General features: G+C 40.1%; 1 protein-coding gene across 2 annotated transcripts in view; it reads left to right on the top strand.

Moving 5' to 3' along the window:
* COL21A1 (collagen type XXI alpha 1 chain) overlaps positions 1 to 11,874 on the top strand; it is a 163,733-nt gene extending 151,859 nt beyond the window's left edge. For both annotated transcript variants that reach the window (XM_031434482.2, XM_031434488.2), the window contains 9 exons: positions 834 to 905; positions 2,596 to 2,631; positions 4,637 to 4,681; positions 6,649 to 6,681; positions 7,453 to 7,599; positions 7,687 to 7,741; positions 8,245 to 8,445; positions 9,240 to 9,317; positions 10,619 to 11,874. In XM_031434482.2, coding sequence (XP_031290342.1) covers positions 834 to 905; positions 2,596 to 2,631; positions 4,637 to 4,681; positions 6,649 to 6,681; positions 7,453 to 7,599; positions 7,687 to 7,741; positions 8,245 to 8,445; positions 9,240 to 9,317; positions 10,619 to 10,806 — 855 coding nt within the window. In that variant the 3' untranslated portion in view covers positions 10,807 to 11,874. The remainder of the gene's footprint in view (positions 1 to 833; positions 906 to 2,595; positions 2,632 to 4,636; positions 4,682 to 6,648; positions 6,682 to 7,452; positions 7,600 to 7,686; positions 7,742 to 8,244; positions 8,446 to 9,239; positions 9,318 to 10,618) is intronic.
* The last annotated feature ends 338 nt before the right edge of the window (positions 11,875 to 12,212 follow it).

The following is a 12,212-nucleotide window of genomic DNA, read 5'->3' as shown; positions in this document are numbered from 1 at the left end:
ATTTACTTCCAAGAAAAGAATATTCCACATATATGTGTCACATACATATTCCACATATACACGTATGTAAAAACCATAAATGTGCATATTTACCTATAAGGATGTTCACCCCAATATTATTTATAAAAATAAAAATGAACGTTTAACAGTAGGAATTTTATTAAATAAAATATGGTACATAAACACAGTTGAATGTGATTCTGCAATTAAAAGTTGTTTTAAAAAACAGAATGGCATATGAAGACCTCCCAATATTAATATATGTTGAAGTAAAAGATGTATTATAAAATTATGCATACATAGCACATTTCAGTAACTGAGTTTTGTACGTGTGAGCGGTAGAGAGAAAAATGTACAACAAAGTAAAAAGTGTGCGTAATGAGATTTTCAATAATTTTATTACTTCTATGTACTTACTAGTTTTGTAACAATAAAGGTTTTTAAAGGAGGATTATGAGAAAAAGCAGCCTCAAGGAGGAAGAGAGTGTTAGTAAATACAAAGAGAGATACCCGTGTTTGTTACTTTCACTGCTTTATTTATTGTTGAAGTTATAAATATAATAAAATACCAAATAGCTATAAAATATTAAAATATATGGTATAATAATTAGCATAGAATATCGTAACTAGCAAAGACAGAAAAAAATTTAAGAAGTTTTATTGGGGCTGCAGTGAACTTGTCATTCTTTACTATTTCTGTAGTAATGAGTATAAATGTCAACACATTTTTTTAACTATCAATTTTAAATCTGCCATGTATGTAGAGATGAAAGCAGTGGTGTGTTTCACAAGCAGCAGGTCTGTGACTGTCATGCAATTTCTGTGTTACCCAGGGAGAGCCAGGAGCAGCGGGCCCCCCGGGAGAACCAGGGTACCTGGGTTTGCCTGGAATTCAGGGGAAAAAGGTATGATATTCAGGATATTAACTCAGTGTTAATCAGCTATTACCATGTAAGTTCTCCTTTTGTGAAACAGCACTGAAGGACCAGTTATACACTCAGTGATAAGCTGACCTACGTATTTGGTGGGTGTATAGTGTGTTTGACCCCATGCCAAGCGCTGTGGCAACTTTCACGTCCCCGCACGGGGCCTTGGAAGAGGCAGATCAGAAAATAGAAACGTACAATGAAGTAATGCCCTCTAAATTCGGGTTGTTTTCTAGGCAATCCCGGTGGGTCAAGAATTTTTTCGGGAAACTACTCAGCGTGAGGCACTCTTACCGAAATATGAGTATCACTCCTACCGAGACTGGAGCAAAAGCTTCTGCCGTCCAAACAGAGAGCAGAGTTCTGTCCTCTGCAGGGTAAAGGATAAAAATCACACCCAGAATGTTTGACTGGGACGTTCCTCTCTGAAACAATTCTCTCACATAACAATTCACTTAAAATTAATTTAAGGAGTTTAAAATAGACATCCTGTCTACTCACGTAGAACAGTTTGGTGAGATAAAACAGCATCACTTTGGGTTCTCTCTCTGTCAGGTTAAGTAAAGGAACCCTGAGCTGTGTGTGCATACATATTATTATTGTTGGTCTGAAGGTTTTATGCAGCCACTGACTGACTGCCCATCTGTCAGAGACGCCTGTGCCACTGCAAACGTATACATTTCAGGTTAGAAGGAAGGATGCTGGCGTTGATTCTGGAAAGGATACAGACCCTGATGTCTCCATCTCTGTATCCCTTGCTGTTTCCGTTTTTGTTTCCTTTTTCTGTCCCTTGTGTAGTAACTGCCTGGCCCCCGCACTGCTGTACCCGTGTGATCCTTCTGCCCTGATAAGCTGATGCAGGGGTGACCCTCACAGCAGAATCAAGTGTTAGCTCTTTAGTGAATATTAAGTCAGTCTACTGTGGATATACGTTTGGATTTAAGAGAATTTCCTTGTTCAAAAACTTGCCATTAAAATCTGTATTTTGTTTGCTGTAAACACACAACTCTACTCTCTCTGTTTGGACAGCATGGTTGAAAGGAAATTTGGAGACACTGTCCAAGTTAAACTTTGGGCAAGTGCTTACCTTTCATGATCTGTGGGTTCATTACCTATAAGAACAGGGACATTGAACTAGTTGGTTTCAAATGTCTCTTCTAGCTGAGAAATTCCAGGAAACCTTATCATAGAATATGAATTTCCCCCAAAAGTTAATTTTTGAAGCACATGTTTTCTAAAATATCATGTGTACATTATTTTTTATTTCATTGTTTCCTATTAATTTGTGGCCACTATTAGCTTAATAGTAGAGGATTTTCAGTTTGATTTCATGAAAACGACATTTGTCAAAAATAAGTCCTCTCTTGTTTGTTTCACTTCAGATTGCGATCAATAGAGAAAAGCTTTCCTCTCCTTGTAAAACAGAAATTGTAGTAAATTTTCTTCTGTGTGTAAGAAAGAGCATGAGAAAGTATTCATTTAGGACATGTTGACATACATGTGGTTTTACTCGCTTCTCAAATGCTGTGTTGGAGTCAGCGTTCGTCTATAAGGCACTTGCGGAATTTGCATGAGATCACGTATTTTTCTTTGCTGAAGAAAAACATATTTATTTGAGAGGATACAGAACATACTAGATTATGACGCGCATGAAATCACCTTCCTGCAGGGGGACAAAGGGAATCACGGTGAGAGAGGCATTCAGGTATGTCGCTGCCTTTTCGTTTCGTTTCGTTTCGTTTCGTTTCGTTTCCTTCTGCTTCTGCTTCTGCTTCTGCTTCTGCTTGGCAAAATAAAATCGGGGCTTTGTCCTTTTTCATTCTTACCTTGCTTTCCCAGCTCCTTCCTGTTTCACCATCAGTAACTGTTAGATCCCAACTTTCTGCCTCTGCTACTAAACTCAGAACACATCAAATCTAGCTTTAAGATCCTTTACCACTTCGTCGTTGTAGAAAACTTGGGAACCAAGCGATTCAACCAAATAAGTGTACGGGTTTTATTACCTACTTCTAGTATCTATTTAGTTATATGTTTTATGCTGTGTTTCCACAAATGATTTGAAATGGCTGATGGCACAAATAAATTTGGTAAGAAACCATTAACACCAAATAGAAAACATATTCAAACTAATAAATGGAAGGAGAATGACCAGAAAATAGCCTCAGGCTGAGGAAATCTAGGTGGTGCAGAAGGACATTTGGTTTTGGGTGCTTTAGCAACAAAGGCAGAGAGGAGAAACACGCTGCTGCCTTGAGGGATAAGGACGGGTCTGCCTCGGATTAAGCAGCCCTTGAAGGGCTTTTTCATTAACTGAACCCTGACCCAGAAGCCGGATGGCACTGGCTCAATCAATGACACACTGATCTGGAATGAACTATATCTGATCTTCCAATCTTTTAAGTTTTAGAAGTAAAAGACTTTCCCAACCATTAATTACAAATCTAAGTGGTCTGCTTGAGTCCAGTGTGTCCTTTCCCCCCACACGTCCACCAGCATCAATACTGCTGCCCATCTGCTCAGGAATCCTTCAGTGGTGCCCCACACCTTTCAGGATACAGTCCGTCCATAAAAGTGTCTCCTGGTCTGACTGAGTCCTCCTCTGCAGTCTTCTCTCCGCCCCTCTGCCCGCTGTCATCCACGCCTGCCCTGCTGCTTTGGCCAGAAGGAATCACTTGCCTTTGTCCTGCGTCGCCTCTTCCTGGCTCACTGTCCTGTCCTCTCCAGTTGACTACCGCTTCCACTGGGGGCTGCACTCAAGAGGCAGTCATTTTTCTGACCCTCTTTGTCAGGTGCCCCATCCTATGTCCCAGGAGCACCCGTCCCAGATGGATAGTTACACTCTGCGTCCTTAGCAGACAGCAGTGTCATTGTTCCTGGTTTGGTTGCTTAGCTTTTGCACCACACAATGAGCAACTTGAAGGCGACATTAGGGACAGTTTCAGTGTCCTGCTAGCAAATAGGGCCCTCCTGATAAATATGGGGAATTTCATTTGTGTAAGTAAATAAATGCACAAACCGCCGAGCAGTGGTGATTTAAAATTTTAGTCTCTGGCCCTTTCAATGATTCTGTATCCAGGCACATGTTTTCCTGGAAACCGCTGATTACCCTTTTCAACAGAGGGACAAAGTGATAGTACTTTGGGCGTAGTACTCGCCCAGTGTCTTACCCAGGGTGGACGTCCCAAAGTGCTGATTCAACGGACAGAATGTGTTTATAGCTTTGTGGATTTTTTCTCGCTTACTTGTCCTGATTTAAAGATAAAGATCTTCCTTCAAAATGTTTTTTTTTACAGAATATTTTTAATTTAAAAAATTTGTTTAAAGAGGGCTTCTTGTCCTCACATGTTTATCGTTAGCACTGAACACAGATAATGTCATTGAGATTAATAGAATGATGATAGCTACTAGCTTTCAAAGTGCTTTTCATGCTGTGAACGTGGACTCAGCAGAATGTCCCTACCTGTCGGAAATTACTTCCGTGCTCCTCAGAGCCGGCGGTGGTTCCCTGTCTCTGTCCATTTTAAGTGTAAGATTGCGTTGCCTTTCCCCTCACTTCCTTTTTTCTTCTCCACCTCTTACATCGTTTTACATGCCTGTGTCGCTGCTTTTATGACATTCCTCCTAGACTACAGGGTAGGGCAGTTTGTGCTGTATATGTAATTGCATCATATATGTGCAAACTAATTACTAATGTTTCTTAAATTTTAAAGGGTCAAAAGGGAGAAAATGGACGACAAGGGATTCCGGGGCAACAGGTATGTCATTTTATTTTACTGGTGGAAAATGAAATAATGAATCACATAACTGAACAATGCTGAGAGAGGGTTACTTACCAATAAAGGAGGGTGGGGGCAAGGGGAGGCGTAACGTGCATTCTAGGGCAGAAGAGTGAGTTCGCTCACTGGTGGTGGTGACCACGGCTTGCTTTAATCATGTGTGTTGTATTTTCATTACGCACAGTAACTCTCTGAGAGAAGGGTATTTCCTTTGGAATTCGAGCTCACAACTGAGCTCGCTCGCTGGTTTACTGAGGACACTCTCTTCAGGGTTCTCGCTTCTCACCCCCAGGGCAGGACTTGGGTTCCCTAGAAAGCTTCTGTCCCGGGTTTGTCGGGGGCTCCGTCTCCCACCACTGGCGCGGAGTCTATAGGGAGAACCAGGGCGGAGGGGAGGGCGGAGCGGCTGCTGATTCTCAGGTCCCAAGCTCTCCAAGCAAACAGAGTCCTCGTTACCTGACACCCGACCAAGGGCTGCACGCGTGCGATTTTTTGGCCTTCGTGTTGTGAAGGGAGTCCAAGTGGATGTTTCCCTCGTGAAATCATCTTAGTGGATTCTCGGGTGACAGCTGTTTTCAGTTTCAGCTCTAATTTTGTTCTAGTCCTGAGGGCTTATCTTCCCTCTTACCCTGGACCCAGCTGTAGGATTACGACTGGTAGGAAACACCCCTGCAATTCTTTGGAATCCTCAATATTTAAAGAATGGCCTTACAGAGAGCGTTTTACTCAGTGATAGGAGCCTGTTTTTATGCTTTTTGAGAATCTACCTTTCTCTGTGCCATACACTGATTTTACCTAATTTTTCTCCCCTTTTGTCTAATTTGGATATTCGTATTTTTTCGTATTGAAACGTTGTACACTAAAGTTCAAACTGAATTGCAGAACACCCATTTTTAAAGTTGAATAAATGAAATCCTGCCTGTGTATGTGAAAGCTATACTCTTTTTCCTGAACTAGTATTAGGTGATTTTAGAGCCTGACTACACAATGAATTTAAAAGACAGAAAATTGGAATGCCTGTCCTGAAAGTTCTTATCACCTATACTATATGTCATTGGAATGACTATGTGAAAGATGAGTGGAAGTAATTTAACAGGGCCATCGAGGCGCACCCATGATTGTGATGCTGCGGGTCGTGCGTGGGCTCCCCAGTGTTCCCGTCACCGGGAGGGAAATACCGCACTGCCATCACACTGCTCGTCTTATCTCTGAATTACCAGCAGCGGCTGATTCGGCACAGGCCAGATTGGTCTGCCTTCCCTGTTAATCACTTTGAATGTTACCTTTACTTTAACCCAGCTTTTATCAATAGTACTCAAACAAAATTTAACTTTTAAGAATATAAACTTGGGAAAAATACAATACTCATCTTAATCACAGAATAAAAGAATAAATACACCTTATCTTCCCTAACTGGAGCTTCTTCTATTGAGGTATATAGCTGATGTGCTTTTTATAAGACTTATAAGATTATAAAATGATATGTTATAGGGTTACAATATAGTGATTTGCAATTTTTAAAGGTTAGACTCCATTTATAGTTATTATAAGATATTGGCATATTCTCTGATTTGAATTTTAATTTTCATTAAGATAGTAATACATTTTAAAGTCAATAGAATTTTAAAAGAATTCAGATAGAGTGCCATTCTAATCTACATATTTGACCTGCAGCATATGAAAATATTCATATATAAGAATGACAATTATGTAGATGAACCTTTTTAAATGATCCAGTTAGCATGCGTCCTAGCCATGAGTCTCCTTTTAAAAAGGCACAAATAGGTCTCTTGTATGTGTAACTAACTGTCACCACTCCTATTACTGTTTTCCAAATGTAAGATTAAAGTATGATTAAATCTGTGGTAAAAGGTGCACACCCCAGTACTGGCCCTGTAGCCTGCACATTTATTTTTGTTTTTGTTTTTCCCCATTAATTTTCAAAGGGAATTCCAGGCCATCATGGTGCAAAAGGAGAGGTATGTTTCTTCATGTATTCTGCTGCTTCCGCTCAGTCCTCATGGCTTGACTTTCAAAACTGTATATACATCTAGCTATGGACATCGCAGATAGAAAGTGTCTTTTGTATTCTTCAATAGTTCCTAGTGACTTTTCAGAATATTTATATTATATATACTATTCATATATATTTATCATGTATATTTATATATTAAGTTTATATAAATGTATAATTTTATGTATATTTTATAAATTATAAATATACATTATATAGTTTATTATATAAAAGGTATTATTTTATATTATGTATTATATATTTTATATATTCCATAATATATTTATAAATAACATTATATTTTAGATTCACTGAATTAGGTATGAAATATTACATACTTGCCAATAATACTGATTTCTAAATTAGGAGCTAAGGTTTTTCTGCACATTTTTCAGTGAAGAACACGGTGTTTCCACACATCTCTCTCTAGACTTTAAACCCCCTGGGAGCAGGACCGTGTCACGGTCGTCGCGTCTTTGGCACTATGCGTACTACCTAGTCAGTACACGTAGTAAGTGGTGGTTAACTTGTAGGGCTGGCTGGCTGGACAAGTGGTGGTTTAATACAGCATAAAATTTCCCTCCTGATCAGTAACAGTATTTCCCAGCTGGTTCCTGTGTAACTAACATATACACACGTGTATATATTCTTATTCATACCCTTGAGGATTCTTGTGGTGCAATTATACCTCCCAAAATATTGGAATAGAACTACTGAAGGTTTCTTTTGTTTCTAGAGCGGTGAAAAGGGAGAGCCGGGTGCCAGAGGTGCCACTGGACCCAAAGGAGAGTCTGGGGTGGACGGTCTGATGGGGCCTGTGGGTCCCCAGGGGCAGCCGGGGGAAGCAGGGCCCATGGGGCCTCCAGGGCTGGATGGGAAGCCCGTATGTATCCTGCTGCTTTCGGTTTTCATATTTTCATTGCTTTTCATTTGGTGCATGCATGTTATAACCCCTAATAATTTGATGCAGGGGAGAGAATTTTCAGAACAGTTTATCCGACAAGTTTGCACTGATGTATTAAGAGGTAAGTCTCAAACACAGAGATTTTAATAACTTTTCAGATTTCAAAAGTAATACAAATTCTTTGTAGAAATTATAAAAGAAGATAAAGAAGAAAATACAGGACAGCTATAAACCTGGTTTTTATCTAGATAAATATTTTTATAAAGATAAAAGCAGTATATGTACCCCTTGTTAATCTTTTTCATAAAGCAATTTATAATTATTTCACCATCCGTTAAATTTTCTTTTCTGCCATCATTCTGGTCATTTTACTTATAAATATGATGGCTATAATTTAATTTACAAATTTCTTTTTACGGGGGCACTTAACTTTTTTTCCCCTTGTTTGATGCAATTGCCACAATAAAATCATTGCACAGAGCAATGAACATTTCCACAGGTAAATTTCTAGGAGTGAAATTACTGTCCAAGGGGTAGACATCTGTAAATTAAAAAAAAAAAATTGAGACTGTTAATGCCCATTCACCATTTAAACAAAAGAGATGGGGTTTCTCTGTTTCTAAGCCCAGCTACCAGTCTTACTGCAGAGTGGAAGGATTCCAAGTTGTGACCATTGCCAGTCCCAGCACGGCTCCCCTGGTATTCCTGGGCCGCCGGGTCCCGTGGGCCCAGAAGGTCCCCGAGGCTTCCCTGGTTTGCCAGGAAGAGATGGTGTTCCTGGATTTATGGGTGCTCCTGGACGCCCAGGTGCCAGAGGATTAAAAGGTACTTATGTGCACAGGCCAGTGAACAACAGGAAAGGGTATGTTTTGGATTCACACCCTAAACTGATTTAACAGACAAGAGTTCATCTTTGTTTTCTCGAAGAAAAAACATTTTTTGTATCCTTAGGTCTTTAAATAGCTGGTGAACTGAGTTACAGAACAATTCTTCTATTTCTTGAAAGACTGTTCTAAAGTTAAGAGAGAAAAGTCTAGGTTACAAAGCACGTGAAGCTGTTCATCAGAAAATGTGGACAATGCATGCAGAAATTTTGCTTGAGTCTAATAAGGTCTTTAAATGGAACATCACAGCCCCCATTTCCTTTATTTTGACTTTGGTAACTTCTGTTTCCTTATTTAAAATTTTGTTCTATTATAAGAAAAATTATGTTTTGCGACCAAACTTCCCAGTAGCCCATCACTTCCTCCTCTGTGCCCCTCAATGTCTATGTGAAATGCTGGTGCGTAACTTGTTCCTTTTAATTTAAGATTGTATGAACAACGCAGATGTTCCAACATAATAAAAGGACTACAATTAACAGAAAGGGCTAATGATTCAAAACCATTTTCCTTTCTTACTATTTAATCTCCATCAAATTTTTCTAGACCACAGGTCATTTTAGAATTTTTTGTTTCAAAAATTCTCTTTCCCGTTAGTAATAATAAATTAGTGGCAAGCTATTTTTAAAAGATTTCTTTTTCTTTCAATGTATGTATTATCAACTTTGAAAGAACCGATCTAGGAGGAAGGGATCTTGTAGGCAAAGTAAGCTTACTCCCCTCTCTGGCACTTTGCAGGCCTTCCAGGACGAAACGGAGAAAAGGGGAGCCAAGGGCTTGGGTACCCTGGAGCACAAGGCCCTCCTGGTCCCCCAGGTGAGAACTCGTGTATGCTCAGCAGTGTGGCTGCACATTTTGCTTAAGAAAACCATCATAAATTTACGTCCAAAAATTTGAAACTAAGACTTTTGTTTCAAGTGATTCAGATTCAACACGTTGAGCTCTAAGTAGTAGAATTTTTTTTCTTATGTTCATCAGTCATTCAGGGTTCTCTCTGGCTTATCATTTAGACTCCTAGACTCGTTCTCATGGTTCTAGGCGCTCACGTTACCTAGTGTAGATCGTGTGAGGTCTTCCTGATTCTCAGGGCAGCAGCATCGCGCTGACGTTGACTCTCAGCTCAGCCTCCGCTGGCGGTGTTATTTAACTATGCCGTGCGACAGCTTCCTTATTTGGGAAATAGTGATGTCGTGTCATCTGCACCATGAAACTGTCGGAAGAAGATCAAATGAGTTAATACGTGTAGTGCTTTCAGAAAAGTGCACGACAGTTAGTTATGTTCTCAGTAAATGTGTAGTAGTATTATTATTATTATTTTAGATGTTATCACTGCTTGAGGCTTTTGGGTCGATCAAATGATTTGATACTGTTTGTGTAAAATACTCTGAACAATACCTGCCACTGTAGTTACGCACTGCATACACGCTATTAGCAGCAGTCGCAGGAAGTGTTAGTGGTAGAAAGTGCCCCAGAACACTCTGTTCCGTCCCCAAACCTAGATATTTTGTTTTTGTTATTTTGGGGTCATCAATTTTAAAAGGCCAATATCCTAAGTTAACTTTCCTTTCTTTGAGCATGCTGATTGAACCAACTAGACTATGGTTCACAAATCAGTGTTAGAACACCTCTGTGTATTGATGATAATTACACTGTGGTCATGACAGTGCATTTAGACGAGGAAACTAAAAACCAGGTAGAATGGAGATAGTCGTCTTTACTGCAGAGATGGCACAAACGTGCCTTTATTAGAGTTCCAGCTTACTGATACAGCACTCGGCGGTTTACAATAACATTGGCAAAAGAGAATCTACAAGGAAGAAACAGTTTGGACAGTGTACAAGCTGAAATATTAGAATGTCAGCTGGTGTCTTAACCAGCAACGTGATTCCTACAGTAACACAGTTTGGCCTAGTGTTAGGAAACTTTGTTTGGGATGGTTCTTTTCAAACTGGAAGGCACACAGAATTAGCAAGAGGACACCTCCTCTTTTCACATTAGTGCAAACATGTAAAACCTTCAAGAGATTCTTTGTCCCAGTTTAAATGTTTTACAGATTCAGTTGCGTCTGCAACCAAAACAAACTCCTCTGTTCGTGTTTTGCTAACGCCCCATCCTAGGTCCAGAGGGCCCTCCAGGAATAAGCAAAGAAGGTCCTCGGGGAGACCCGGGTCTCCCCGGGAAAGATGGAGATCACGGGAAACCCGGAACCCAAGGGCAGCCGGGGCCCCCGGGCATCTGCGACCCCTCGCTGTGTTTTAGCGTCATCGTGGGAAGAGATCCCTTTAGAAAAGGACCAAACTATTAGTGTCGGATGCCTCGCTCAGCAGCCCAGGCGTGGTGCTCTTCTTTTGTGGTCTTTGCATCTCAGGAAGATAACAACAGTAATCCTTTGAAAAGAAACTTAAGTACCTCGGTGTTTTCACTATTGCTTTTTCCTTAAGGAAGAAAGGTCACGTGTACTGATTTTAAAGGCTCCCCAGTTATTCAGAGCCTTTGGATTAGCAGCATTAACTAAATCTCAAGGGTCTCTTGTAAGTCCATTCATTTTAATCAAAGTCGAATTAAAAAAAAAAAAACACCATTGCCTGTCAGCCAGTCAATTTCAGTCACTGTGAAGAATTTCACATTCAGCCTCCGTGCAGCGGAGGGTCTGAGTTCAATTTCTTGTCTGTGTGAATTTCATGTTTCTTATCTCGTAGCTCATGCTTCTACAGCAGCCCCAGTGCGGGAGGGGGGATCAGGGCTGATACTCAGCTCGGGACAGACCATTTCAGTTCTTACCCCAGTGTCGGTGCTTCCCAGGCAGCCGCGAGGCACTGCTGGTGGTTCAGTGTTCTGAATATCTCCACTGAGAGAGATTAACGTGCTTCTGATCACACTGACAAATTCTCAAAGCATTCCATGAGTGATTATGCTCAAGAAATCAAGAAAACATTGATTACATTGGGATGGGTCAAAGTATGTAACCTTGAAAACATTCTGGAAAAAAGTTTCATTGTACCTGGTCAATATGTTCAAACAAAATCCTAAGTTTAGAAAACTGAAAAGATTCCTTTGTTCATACTTGCTTGGCAATTGGAATGTTTGTTGTATGCCTTCATTTTCCATTTCACTTATTACATGTGTATGTTCATATATGTTAACTTTTATTGTAGCAAAGTTAATGGGAATAAACACTCTAGTTGACAGGAAAGGTAACAACACAGATCCTAGTGTGTCTTGATATTTCTAGCAGACTTTAAAATATTACAAACAGTCTTTATGTACTGTACTTAATGCTTCTGTAAGGAACATAATTTGGAATCTTTTATCCTTATCCTGCCTGAAACTTCGTGACATGCTTGTTATTCAAAGTACAATAAAGTTTTGTACAGGCCTGAATTCTGTGTCTTTTCTTCTTTATACTTGATGTTAACTGATGGTTGAGTATATTATTCATATCACACGGCCATTTATTCCATGGATATAATAAGTTATTTACCCTATTTTGAAATCACCGGTAAGAACTTAGAAATTCACTGGGTGTGCTACTCACCTGGGCAGGTGCAGGACCTGCTTCCTGGCCCAGGGATGGCTGGTGATCCGAGCTTAGCTTAACTGACGTGTCCTTTCACGACACTGGTGAGGACCATGGAAGGAGCTTCAGCCACGACGTTCGGCAGCTGACTCAACTGAAAACTTGTTTTGATGTTCTGTCTCCAGCAAAGCCCA

The sequence above is a fragment of the Camelus dromedarius genome, chromosome 19, assembly GCF_036321535.1.
Source record: "Camelus dromedarius isolate mCamDro1 chromosome 19, mCamDro1.pat, whole genome shotgun sequence".
Lineage (NCBI taxonomy): Eukaryota > Metazoa > Chordata > Mammalia > Artiodactyla > Camelidae > Camelus > Camelus dromedarius.
Note: the sequence above shows the minus strand (reverse complement) of the source record. Positions and strands in the feature narration are given on the sequence as shown.